Source organism: Trichoderma breve, chromosome 6, assembly GCF_028502605.1.
Source record: "Trichoderma breve strain T069 chromosome 6, whole genome shotgun sequence".
NCBI lineage: Eukaryota > Fungi > Ascomycota > Sordariomycetes > Hypocreales > Hypocreaceae > Trichoderma > Trichoderma breve.
This window is the reverse complement of record NC_079237.1, coordinates 560145-572409: the sequence shown is the minus strand read 5'-3', so window position 1 is coordinate 572409 and position 12265 is coordinate 560145. Positions and strand designations below refer to the sequence as shown.

At 49.2% G+C, this 12265-nt stretch overlaps 5 protein-coding genes across 5 annotated transcripts; 3 read left to right on the top strand and 2 right to left on the bottom strand.

Moving 5' to 3' along the window:
• Positions 1 to 2014: 2014 nt before the first annotated feature.
• On the top strand, positions 2015 to 4112 carry T069G_09092 (amidase domain-containing protein; the record flags this gene model as incomplete). The annotated part of the gene is made up of 3 exons (XM_056176302.1): positions 2015 to 2283; positions 2573 to 3000; positions 3079 to 4112. 3 exons carry the CDS (start codon positions 2015 to 2017, stop codon positions 4110 to 4112), a joined length of 1731 nt encoding a protein of 576 aa, XP_056024780.1.
• Positions 4113 to 4896: 784 nt separating this feature from the next.
• Positions 4897 to 5818, bottom strand: T069G_09091 (enoyl-(Acyl carrier protein) reductase domain-containing protein; the record flags this gene model as incomplete). Its single annotated transcript, XM_056176301.1, has 3 exons — positions 4897 to 5142; positions 5209 to 5456; positions 5518 to 5818. 3 exons carry the CDS (start codon positions 5816 to 5818, stop codon positions 4897 to 4899), a joined length of 795 nt encoding a protein of 264 aa, XP_056024779.1.
• A 774-nt stretch (positions 5819 to 6592) lies between these two features.
• Positions 6593 to 7804, top strand: T069G_09090 (nmrA-like family domain-containing protein; the record flags this gene model as incomplete). Its single annotated transcript, XM_056176300.1, has 5 exons — positions 6593 to 6634; positions 6707 to 6923; positions 6978 to 7240; positions 7325 to 7669; positions 7733 to 7804. 5 exons carry the CDS (start codon positions 6593 to 6595, stop codon positions 7802 to 7804), a joined length of 939 nt encoding a protein of 312 aa, XP_056024778.1.
• Positions 7805 to 7901: 97 nt separating this feature from the next.
• On the bottom strand, positions 7902 to 10105 carry T069G_09089 (uncharacterized protein; the record flags this gene model as incomplete). The annotated part of the gene is made up of 6 exons (XM_056176299.1): positions 7902 to 8629; positions 8680 to 8957; positions 9012 to 9197; positions 9255 to 9785; positions 9870 to 9941; positions 10002 to 10105. 6 exons carry the CDS (start codon positions 10103 to 10105, stop codon positions 7902 to 7904), a joined length of 1899 nt encoding a protein of 632 aa, XP_056024777.1.
• Positions 10106 to 11469: 1364 nt separating this feature from the next.
• T069G_09088 (uncharacterized protein) lies at positions 11470 to 12186 on the top strand (the record flags this gene model as incomplete). Its single annotated transcript, XM_056176298.1, has 1 exon — positions 11470 to 12186. The coding sequence occupies one exon, from the start codon at positions 11470 to 11472 to the stop codon at positions 12184 to 12186; it is 717 nt and encodes a 238-aa protein (XP_056024776.1).
• Positions 12187 to 12265: the final 79 nt, after the last annotated feature.

Sequence of the window (12265 nt, the reverse complement as noted above, 5' to 3'; positions counted from 1 at the left end):
TGTTGATACCCCCGAAATGGGCTGGTTCTCTGTTCTTGTGTTTTTTATTCATAGAATTCTCAAATTTGGATAAAAAGACGAACTGATGGCAGAAATGAATGAAATGGAAAACGAAATTTCAACAACAGATGGTGCAGTTCCCCGCCTTGAAGGCTGCAGGTGCTTTTTGTGAAGTGACGTGCGGCCAGCAATTATACGAAGTTTCGGCGAACTAAAGGGACAAAAGGGTCCTCAATCTTCATCTGACGATAATGACTAACGAAAAGAGTCCAAGTCTCCACGTGGGCCGAGTCAGTCGAGAATGCACGAGGCCCTGCAGCTGCATGCAGAAGCTGGAGGGGGGACAAAGGGGGACGTGGAGAAGAGAAGATTCCACGAGCATTCCGTGCCGAGAGAATAAGAGGTTGAAAGGACTAACAGACGCAAACTAGTCTGGATACGCACAAGCAGGACGCAGCAGATATGGATCATTGAGTTGTTTTGGTGAGTCTGACAAGGTGGAACGGCCAACCACAGGCCGTGCTCGGGAGCTGATGCCGTGGGATTTCGTCTGTCGCTTTTCTTTTTCTTCTATCTATTCCTTCTTCCCTTCTTGTCTCTACAGCAGAACCCTGCATATTTGGGGGCTCCTTTTTCCCTTGCATGATGCATCGACTATTGATGCAGAGGCCCACCCGTCAAGAGTCAAGATGTCATCGATGCCGGCCCTCGGTGACCCAAGCTTTTGCTCCGACAGCTGCAAACTGAGCTGAATCGTTCGCACAGACAGGTCAGATCAGGTATGCCGCATTGCATTGCGCTGCGCTGCGTTGCAATTTCGCCGGCTGGGCCGGAGCTTTATTGGAGCCCACCTTTGTTCGTTTCCTGTGCTGTAGGCTGAGCAGAGCAGGCTGGGATCTTTTTTCTCACTTGTTAATTTTTTTTTCTTTCCTTTGCCTGAAGAATGGGGAACTGGGGGCGCAGGGATTGTAGTTCGTCATGCCATGGCTGTCCATCTGAGTCTTTTGCCCATGTCTGGCGCTTCTCTCGCTTGGTTAGGTGGTATTTGGGCCTGTATACGATATACCTCCGATTGGATCGGGTCATTTCGCTCTGCTCGCCCTCCTCGTCATGGTTCTTTACAAAATCTACGAGTTACCAGTATATTGGCTCACTTAACATGGGGGGGTTATCCGGGTCAACCAGCATATGAAATGTCGTATTAGTTTGCCTGCCGTCAAGAGACTTAGTCCTCTAGCGTCTCGTCACGCTCCGTATTAGGACAGCCTCCCTCATTTCTCTTCCTGCTTTCTCTCTAGACAGCGGCCCTTGGGTGATGCCATCCGTGGTTAGAACGGATTTCCTGATTAATTCATGTCCTTAATGCCCCAGCGGGAGCGAACGAGAGGCCGCAATGCGTTGATTGGATGGCCGGCGAATGACATTCTGGGGCCCTCCCTCGGTCAGGTTGCGGTGCCGCTACCGCAACAGCTAGCGGGCTGAGGCGCCCCATCTGGTGCGTGGCCAGCAGGGAAGGGCCCTTGTAGGAGGTCGCTAAGGATGCGCGGCGGCGGCGCTGCAGCCGCTGGAGGGCGCGCTGAAGGCGAGGTGAGGCGAAGGTTTGGCGACCCGTGGACGTCTCTTTTTCGCCATTGCAGGCAATTTCTCATCTTGGAGCGGTGTCGTTCGTTCGGGGAGCTCCATCTTGCATCTTGCTAGCCAGGCGTGAAGCTCAGGTTAGCCGCAGCCGTCTATCCGATCAATCAATCTCGAGGTGAGCGAGCGGTCTGCTCTATACTAGTATTATAGCGATGGAGTCCGCAATTGATTGCCTGCTTGTGCCTAGTCGTCTTGGGTTTGTTTTCTTTTAATACCCTGGGCAGTCGCTCGCCGTCTCCGAAACCTCTTTCATTCCTCTCACCTCTCCCTCCTCACCTCCTCCCTTTCTCTCTTTCTCTTTGATATCTTGAAATCTCTCTTCTTGATATCATCTTCTCTCTTCTTCTTTGGCATCTTGACAATCCCCGTCGCCGCCATGAAGTACCAACTCACCCTGTCCGCCCTCGTTGCGGGTGCGGCCGCGCTCGACGTGTCGCAGGTGTTCCCCATGACGCCCAACCTGATCCCTCTGCAGAAGAATGCCGGCTCGGACAATTTGTTCCCCATGGCCGACTGCTTCGGCTTCAAGCTGCACGAGGCCACCATCGACCAGATGCAGGCCGCAATGACCCACGGCAATCTGTCGTCGGTCCAGCTGGTCAGCTGCTACCTGACGCGCCAGCTCCAGACCCAGCAGTATCTCAAGTAAGAATCTCAATTAATCTGTCTATCTTTGTTTGCTTGTTTCCATTCGTTCATTCATCTATTTCTTTGGATGATCGCAATCGGATCGATCTTGACTCGCGTCGATCATAATTTTCCCGGGGGGCTGGGCTATGGCTTGGCTTTAACTTCGCTTCGCCTTGGTGGCGCAAAGTGGTGCGACATCAAGACGAAGATCTCCCATACACCCTTTTACTTGGACTCACGTGTCTTTCAAGTTTCAAGCTTCATATTATTAAACTCATTCATGACTAACATCATCTTCCTCCAGTGCCATCATCCAGATCAACCCCGACCTCTTCGCCATTGCCTCCCAGCGCGATGCTGAGCGCAAGGCTGGCAAGGTCCGAGGCCCTCTGCACGGTATTCCCTTCATTGTCAAGGACAACATCGCCAGCAAGGACAACCTGGAGACCTGCTCTGGCAGTTGGGCTCTCCTCGGCAACATCGTGCCCCGCGATGCCTTTGTCGTCAAGAAGCTGCGTGATGCCGGTGCCGTTCTCTTCGGCAAGGCTGCGCTGTCTGAGTGGGCCGACATGCGAAGCAACAACTACTCCGAGGGTTACTCTGGCCGTGGTGGCCAGTGCCGAAGCGCCTACAACCTGACTGTCAACCCTGGTGGCAGTAGTTCAGGCAGCGGTGTCGGTGTTGGAGCCAACGTCATTGCCTTTGCTCTGGGCACTGAGACCGACGGCAGTGGTGAGTAGAGTGTGGCGCGCTACAAGAAATAAGCTTCTTTCATTGTGTTTTGTGTGCTGACTGACATTTGTACAACAGTCATCAACCCTGCCCAGCGTAACGCCATTGTCGGCATCAAGCCCACCGTTGGTCTGACATCCCGCAACGGTGTCATTCCCGAGTCCGAGCACCAGGATTCCGTCGGTACCTTTGGCCGCACTGTTCGCGATGCTACCTATGCTCTCGATGCTATTTACGGTATTGACACCAGAGATAACTACACCCTGGCTCAGAAGGGCCTGACCCCCAAGGGCGGATATGCTCAGTTCCTCTCCAACCGCACTGCTCTTAAGGGCGCCACCTTCGGTATCCCCTGGAACAGCTTCTGGGTCTACGCCGATCCCGAGCAGCAGAAGATCCTGACCAGCATCCTGACCCTCATTAAGTCTGCTGGCGCCACCATCATCAACAACACCGAGATCACCAACTACCAGACCCTCGTCAGCCCCGACGGCTGGAACTGGGACTACGGCACCACCCGTGGTTTCCCCAACGAGTCCGAGTACACCTACATCAAGGTTGATTTCTACAACAACATCAAGACTTACCTTTCCGAGCTCAACAACACCAAGATCCGCTCTCTCGAGGACATTGTCGAATACAACAACAAGTACACCGGAACTGAGGGTGGTTACCCCATGCCCAACGGCACTCCTGCTTTCTGGTCCGGCCAGGACGGTTTCCTCGCTTCTCTCGAGACCAAGGGCATCAAGGACAAGACCTACTGGGAGGCCCTCGAGTTCTGCCAGTCTTCCACCCGCAATGGTATCAACGATGCTCTCACCTACAAGGGCAAGAAGCTGGACGGTCTCCTGGTCCCTCCCGATGTCGCCCAGAGCATCCAGATCCCCGCCCAGGCCGGTTACCCTGCCATCACCATTCCCGCTGGCATCCACTCCGACTCTGGCATGCCCTTTGGCTTGGCTATCCTGCAGACCGCCTTTGGCGAGGCCAAGCTGATCAAGTATGCTAGCGCCATTGAGGACCTGCAGAAGCACAGCAACACTCCCTACAAGCGAACCCTACCCACCTGGCGCGGCTACCTCGAGAGGAACCTTGCCGTCCCTCTGTAAATGTTGGTAGAGAAGGGGAGCCCTGAGGAAAGAATTAAAAAAAGACAAAAAGAGCCATGTCGTAATGATGCATGCATTTGTATATAGCTATACAAATATACACATACCTACATAGATAATGAGTATTATTAATTAATGTCAAGCTTTTCATATGCCGCTCAGATGTAATGTGATTTTGTGACTAAGTGATGCGCGTCATATTCTCATTGTCTCATCCACGCCTCTTGCTGCTGAAACTACCCGGTAGTTGGTACAACGAAGACAGATTATCCAGTTACAGTCTCTTTTTCTCTTTACACATGCGACATGTACATGTATGTCGCCGAGAATTAATTACTTTAGTAAACGGATTTAGTAGATTATAGTGGCTTATCTAAATTGTGAGGCTGTTTATATCTCAGTGCGGCATTGACAACATTAAGAGGTAAGATCCACTTGGTTCATCCACATTGAAGCATTAAAGAACGAGGAGCGTTACTGCACATGACTAAAAATCTGAGAATTCACATATTTCCATCATGAGTTACCATTTTAACTCAAGACATTGCTATCCATTACTTTCTTGACCTTATCAGTAGAATTAACTTCTGCAAAGTTGGGGTCTTGAAGAAGCAGTTACTGCAGTTGAGTGAAATTCTTCCTCGTCTGGTTAACTGAGCTGGACTTGTTACTGGATGAAGAATTTGAACACAGGTAGCATCAAACATTGTTTCTATTTTTGTAGCTAATAAATTACACATGATTCGAAGTACATGTGTTTTCCTACATACTGGATATGCAGAATTTAGCCTCCGTTGATGCCACCGCTAACAGAAATAAACTGTCCAGTAATCCAGCGACTCTTCTCACTCGACAACAGCAGGACTGCGTCAGCTACATCCTCCACTGTTCCGACCCTACCCTCGCTACGAGTCAAATCAACAAGAAAGTCTCTCAAGGGTGCAGACTCAGGGGTCGGCGGTAAGTTGTCCGTCTCAACGGGGCCAGGAGCGAGAGTATTGATCGTAATGTGCTTGCCGTCTCGACCAATCTAAGAAAAAAAAACATTATTAACCTCCTTATGAAGTGATAGTAGGGAGGATGAGTCAATAGTTACCTCGCGGGCCAAGCTAAAGGTCAACTGATCCATGGCAGCCTTGGCAGCTGCATAGATGGGCAGGGGGTTGAATCCCATCTTGGAAGATACACTGCCGATGTTGATGACACGAGAGAATTTGGGCATGTGAGGATAAGCTTCTTGGAGCAAGAGGATGGGGCCAACGACTGAAACTGCGAATGCGGTCTGAATGTCTTCTGGCTTGCTTTGAAGAACAGGGCCCATGGTGACGTATGTTGCATTGTTCACTATACTCATATGTTAGTATGTCTTTTTCTCTGTTGTTTAATACGAAACAAGTTGTTATACCAATAATGTCGATGTGGTTGACGCCAAATCGGGTCAATGTTTCTCCAACAATCTTCTTGCAGCCTTCTGCGGTAGAAACGTCGGCCTGCACCACGATGGCGCTGTTCTTGCCAGCAGCAGCATCAATTTTCTCACGGACAACTTCTGCGCGCGAAGCCGTGGAGTTGGATACATAGTTGATGACAACGCGAGCTCCGGCTTTGGCAAGAGTAAGGGCGATGCCAGCACCAATGCCGTTTTCTCTACCGGAGCCGGTGATGATGGCGACTTTGCCTGCCAGAGAAAGACTGTCGACGGTCATTTTGAATGATTTAGGACGGTAGGCTTGAAAGGATAGTTTTTTATATTGAGACAGATTGTTTTGCTTGATGGACTGCAAGCTATACTGTGCGTTCAACGGCATAGTTTATATAGGTAACATTTGTTACTTCTCTTCTTCATCCACAACTATTGCATTACAAATGTTCTCGAAGCATCTTGATACAAAACTCCGAGATACTACAGAACTCGTCTCATTGAATCATTAATCCAAATCCTTTATGATAACCTCATTCATAACCTTGAAGTATCATGGCTTGGATTGTCCAATCATCGACTAAGTGGAAAACTAGCGCGGCGGACATATTTCAAGTCTAATTCCGAAACAGGATAAGAGAGGATTGAATAACCGCCGTATTCCCATTTTGGACATTGGTCTTCCCTGTCATACGCTGCTTCACAAAGTACCTAAGGTATGGCAAGTTCTACCGAGCTGGCGCCAAAATCTTACAAATCTCCTTCACTTGAATATACATACAATTTGTGGTTGAGACTTTGGCAGCAACAGTGTTTCGGTTTAGGAAGATTCCATTTACCAGATTCAAGTAGTTTTTTTTAATTACTATACAATGAGTAGCAAGCACAATGGAAACACATATATCAACCCCCTCCCAGAATCCAATTCCGCAATGTCGCATGCAACCCATTAGTCTCCAGCGCGCAATTCATTTGTTACGTGTAACATAAACCTTGGCCTACAACTCCGCATTCGACACCTACAGCCTATTCGAGTATAGGTATCTGTTGTTCGAAAAAAATGGCGAAACTTGTTGTTGTCACCGGCATAACTGGCGTTCAGGTAAGCTTTTTCCGCTGGTGAATTTGTCATCTGTAACGCATTTACTTATTATTAACATCTCCGACTCTTCAGGGCAGCTCCGTCGCTGATACCTTTCTTCAAGACCCAGCATACACCATCCGCGGTGTGACTCGCAATCCCGAGTCCGAAGCTGCCAAGGCATGGGTAACTAAAGGTGTTGAGATTGTTCAAGGCGAATTTGATGATGTCAAGTCTCTTGAGCGAGCTTTTCAGGGCGCCAATGTCATCTTCGGTGTTACTGATTTCTGGAACATCTGGGGAAACCCACGTAGCCAGGAATTAAAGAAGCCTAACCAGGAGCTTGTTGAGTACTGTTATGAAGTTGAGCTGCGGCATGGGAAAAATCTTGCTGATGCTGCAGCTTCGGCGGCTTCAACTCTGGAAAGATATGTTTTCAGTTCCATGGCCGATGCAACGAAGTCGAGCGGCGGAAAGTACACAAAGCTGTATCACATGGACTCAAAGGCTCGTGCTGCTACATACGCACAGAGTCTTCCAGCTCTCAAAGACAAGTTCTCTCAGGTTCAAGCTCCAGTCTATTTCCAAGTTGGAACGGAGTGGGGGCTACCAATCACGCCAAAGAAGGTAACAAATAACAAACACTCGGCGTCTATTTCCTTAACTCCTGCGGCTCTTGAATCCTTTCAGCTTACAAATCGATGTGATTAGCAACCAGACGGTACATATCGAATGATTGGGCCTGGTGCAGGCCACAAGCCAATTCCGTTCGGAAATGTGCGAACTGATCTTGGTCCCTGTGTTAAAGCTCTTGTCGAACAGGCACCGCCCAACACGAACCTTTTCGCCGTGGGTGAATACCTCTCTTGGACAGACTATCTCCGCATTGTCTGCGAGACGCAGGGCGTCAAGTACGGAGGGTTTGACGAGCTTTCCTACGAGGAGATCAACGAACTACTACCGGGCGGCCTCGGTCACGAGTTTGGACTCAACGTCTTGTTTGCATTTGACTTTGGATATGAGGGTACAGAACCGGGGATTGTTGGACCTGGAAAGGTAGGCAAATATACATGGGCTGATGCCATGAGATGAGATTTGGAGCTGACTTGTTTTATCCAGTACGGAATTAGAATGACATCGTTTAGGGAGTATTGCGAAAAGAGCGATTTCTCTGCTGCACTGAACAAATGATAGAGCATACCTGTTCTTTGTATCTACAGATTATTACAACATAATATATAACCGATATTAGGTGTCGAACAACTTTATATCAGAGCCCAACCCTCCTTTACAGTGACCAACTGCTCTCGGTTGTACCCATGCTGTTGGTAAATTGGTCGTCGAACGATTCCCAAGTCATCTCCTCGATATTGTGCCATTCTGCGGCCAGCGTTGCCCAGTCATCGTGAAACCCTGGAAGCACCTCAGGCATATCAACGATCGTCGACTGTGCTGACGCCTGGGTAAGGCCCGAGTTCCAATTCGCCTCAGCTATTAATGTGCCACCGCTCATCATTGGACATCCAAATGTCTTGCTCACTTCACGTGCTGGCTGTTCGCTGAGCGAGCTCAGCCGACGATTGTACTTTGCCTTTAGCACGCCGAGCACAGCACGATTTGCCGAAAGAACGCCGTTTGAAGCAACCGTGGTATCTCCTTCACGCGAAATCTTGGATAGGAATTGATCCAGCTGGATTTCCGAATTGGCCCACTCCCAGTCAAAGTCAGGGCATTCCTTGAGAGGAAACGACAGCCGAAACGCTAGTGTAAAGATCGTTATGAGCCGCGTCCAGTCGTTGACAGTAAAGGATAGTATCGCCTTGTCGCTTAGCCCGCCTACGTAGTCCAAACAAGCTCGTATTTTCCTTGTGCCGCTGTAGATTTTGGATATCGGTGGTGGAAAGCGTGTGAGTTTGGCGGATAACGAGGTTTTGGCAACGGGGAGGGCGAGTAAGCTCCCCGTGTCGAGATATATGTCGAGAAACATCATTTGTAACCGAACAGGTTCTTTCGCTTCTTTATAGTAAGCACTCATCACGTCTTCATACCGAGTCAGCTTGACGTACCGAGGAGATTGGGAGATGTAGCTAATATGTTGTTTCTTATTTGTTGATACTGTTGTTCGAGTCCTAGTAGGGTCAGCTGGCTGTTTCGTACAGTCTGACCGTCTCTGTCGTTAATGGCGTCTCCCGCATCGGAGCTCAATCTTGATAGGCGGACCAGGGCCGCGAGTGTGCGATCGCCTTCAACCTGGGCATTCTGCTCCAGAATGTCGATGGCTGTCCCTGCCCAAGGCGGGAGGCGGGTATGTACACATCTATCTCCCTTCCACACAGCGACGTATCTGGGGAACGTTAGCATCATGTATGGCATAAGGAGAAATCTAGACTTGGCTCACGTGGAAACAAGATATACGTAGGCGAGGTATGCCCGGATCATGTCCAGCTCTTCGCTCGTCACTCCCCGTCCCCATGGGTCAGATGAGAGGAAATCTTCATCCAAGGATAGATCATGGACTATGTCTGCAGCCATTCGCATGCATTGAACCAGCCGTGAGCTTTTGGGTTTTAGATGAAAAGGATACCTGAGAGCGACGCGTGAGTTGACGATGCATAGAATTCAGTGGGGAAGGTTGACGTACCATGAACAGTATATTAAGAGGCCTTGTAGCAGTTGAAGACTTCTTTCTCCGCCAGACACATACTTGAGCCCCAAGACCCTAAGAAATTCCTCGTCATACAGCGAGTGTTTCTGAACCGGCCTCGACCTTGAAGACACGGTTAAGATGGCCAGTAGAATGAAGGGCTTCGTGGCAGCCACTTGGGTTACGGTAGAATCAGCGGGCAGCACTATGAAAGGAATGTACTCGAGCATGGAGCTAAAGTTGCGTAATAGGCTCTCAGCTGAAGCCATGTTGAACTGGGGTTTCCGCCAACTCTCGAAAACGGAGCGAGACTGGGACTGGGTCGACGAGCTTGACTGACTGGCAGATTGACTCGGTGTTGGTAAAAAGTCGATGGGCCCATCTGTATCTAGGACAGTATCAAGGGCAGAATTGTGCAACTCCCGTAAAGTCTCAAAATCATCTTCGACGTGCGACCTGATGGGAACTAGATAGTCAATGCTAAAGGTACTAGGTTGACCAGCTGGTGACTGGCCCGTCTCTGCGGTGCTATATTCACAGCAAAGAAGGCATTAGAATATCTTGATAGTAGGGGAGAGGAGTGATTCTAGGTTATATGGCATGGGGCCTTACGACAGTGCTCGACGTGACCTGCGGGGCCGCGCTTTGGTGCGAGACACGCACTCTCTCCTCGAGGCAAGACATCTAACAGATGATAAGCATAAAAGAACAAGCTAACATGAATGCAGTTTTGTTTCCGCTCACTTCCCACACACTCCAGGCTGCTCACTGGGCTGGCACTTTGCCTTTGCTGTGCGACAGTGCTCGCAGGCGGTCGCGTTCCGCTTCGGAGCTGAACCTCTCTCCATTGCGACGGTGCCTAGTATGGCTATGTCCGAGACCCCTGACTGGGAATGGTTGATAGATGGGCTGTTTCGTGAACGGGCTGTTGACGTAAAGTTCTGAAAGAGAGACTCTTGAGGTAAAAGATGCGCTGTCGTTGGTGAAGACGCGGGAATCCGTCACATGTGTGGCTGACCTAGAGATTGCTGTTGGTTGTTGGCTCTAGCATGTAGACTATATCCGGGTGGGTTTCGGATATAGCCTGTGCTGTTAGGGCACCAACTCTAGGCGGTCGTTTGTGGTTTATACAAGTGTAAATTGATTGAGAACTGCTGAACAATTAATCAGCGCCCTGTAATTGATGGTTACTCATATCTCCTTGTTCTTAGCATTTAAAAGCGGTTTTCTGTGCCTGTTTGCATGCCGTCGGTCTTAAAGTGCGGATATCGCTTCGGGCCTACTGGACAGCATCCAATTGCGCCATGAAATACTCCGATGAAATATTCCGAGCTGCCATCAGCTTACTCTTCTTACAGGTCATAATCTGTCTATAAATCTATTAACAGAGAAGAGCTCAAGCCGCTTCAAAAGGGATGCCTCTCATTAATGGCGGCCCTTGTGTTCACGGTTTAACTAACAGCAACAAGATGCACGTCGCAATGGAATGCGATTGGGCCTCTAGGAGCTTATGTTGCGTGCGCCTCGCTTTGTGACCTGTGCGACAAGCTCGTCCTTTTCGAGATTGAGCACTTGCACCCTCTAATATCGGCGACTTTCTCAATGTATCGGTTTATTTTGCCATATGTAGCCGTATCAATGGTGGTTTCGCGGGTTCAGTGCTGCTAGGAACGGCAGAAGTGTCAAATTCCACGCTACCACGCGAAATATACATGTGCCTCTTTGAGAGAAAAGTACGCTGTTGTTTGAGTATGGCATGGAAACATTCCAGAACAGGTGCGATGCGATTGGACTCTGGGGAACAACATGGGATTCAAGTTAATAAATTCCGATTCGATGTCGGCTATCGACTATTTTCTTTGGCGTGAGACAACAGGCGATGCTCGGTTGGAGATAGCCATCGGCAAGAGATAAGCTTCACAACACGCGATTGGGCCAATCTGACAACGCCTTTGGACGCATCCTCATGTATTTACTCGACGATGTATGGACGACAGATATTAATATAGGCATATATACCTGCTTCTGCGTAATCATCATCTTGTTCAGCTTTTACTCATTCTCCTCATCGTCATATAACTAGCGAGTTGCATCCAACACAGCATATTGCTCATACATGCATCTGCAGTTGAGGTACATCATTGCTATATGTATCTGCGGTATATCGCTACTTCTCATCCAAAGCTCATACTCAATACTATTTTTTGCAACAATGGCCTCTAAATCCAAAAGCGGCACAGAAAACATCCACGCTGGAGCCGCAAAATGGACTGGCGAGAAGTTTGACGACAAGGGTAATGTGCTGCCCTTTCCAGGCAACACCATTATCTGCCATCTCCCACAGGACAGTGAACTATACAAAGCACTTTTACCAATTCATGAAATACTCCAGAAGAGCAGGTTCACCAAATTTTACACTCTTCTTCCACCGCCGAGCTGGCATATGACCGTCTTTGAGGGTGTTTGCGATACGCGCCGCAAGCGTGAGGTGTGGCCCCAGGAGTTGCCACTCGATGCACCGCTGCAAAGCTGCCATGATCTCTTTCGCGATAAACTTTCCACATTTGACCTCGGCATTCAGCCTCCCCTGAAATTGTCTGTTATAGGACTGGTCATGAGCAAGGCCGGCATTCGCCTTGACTTGGCTGCTGTTGACGACGCTGAAGAGAAGCGCCTAAGAGGACTCCGTGATCGACTGTCTGACCTGCTACAAATTCGGGCTCCAGGCCACGAGAGGTACGTTTTCCATCTGGCTCTGGCATATAGAATCGTTCCTGTTAGCAAAGAAGATGGCGAGGCTCTCACGATGCTGCTTCAGAAGGGGTACGAGGCTATTCCTCATGAGTTTGAGCTTGGTGCGCCGGAATTTTGCCATTTTGACGATATGTTTGCATTTCATCGGCAATTTTATCTCAAAGAACAAAGTTAAGGTATAGAATAGTTGAAAGTATGGAGTTTATTTTCTCTCTGATTGGAGCGTGGCGATGATGTATACCACTTCGCCTGTA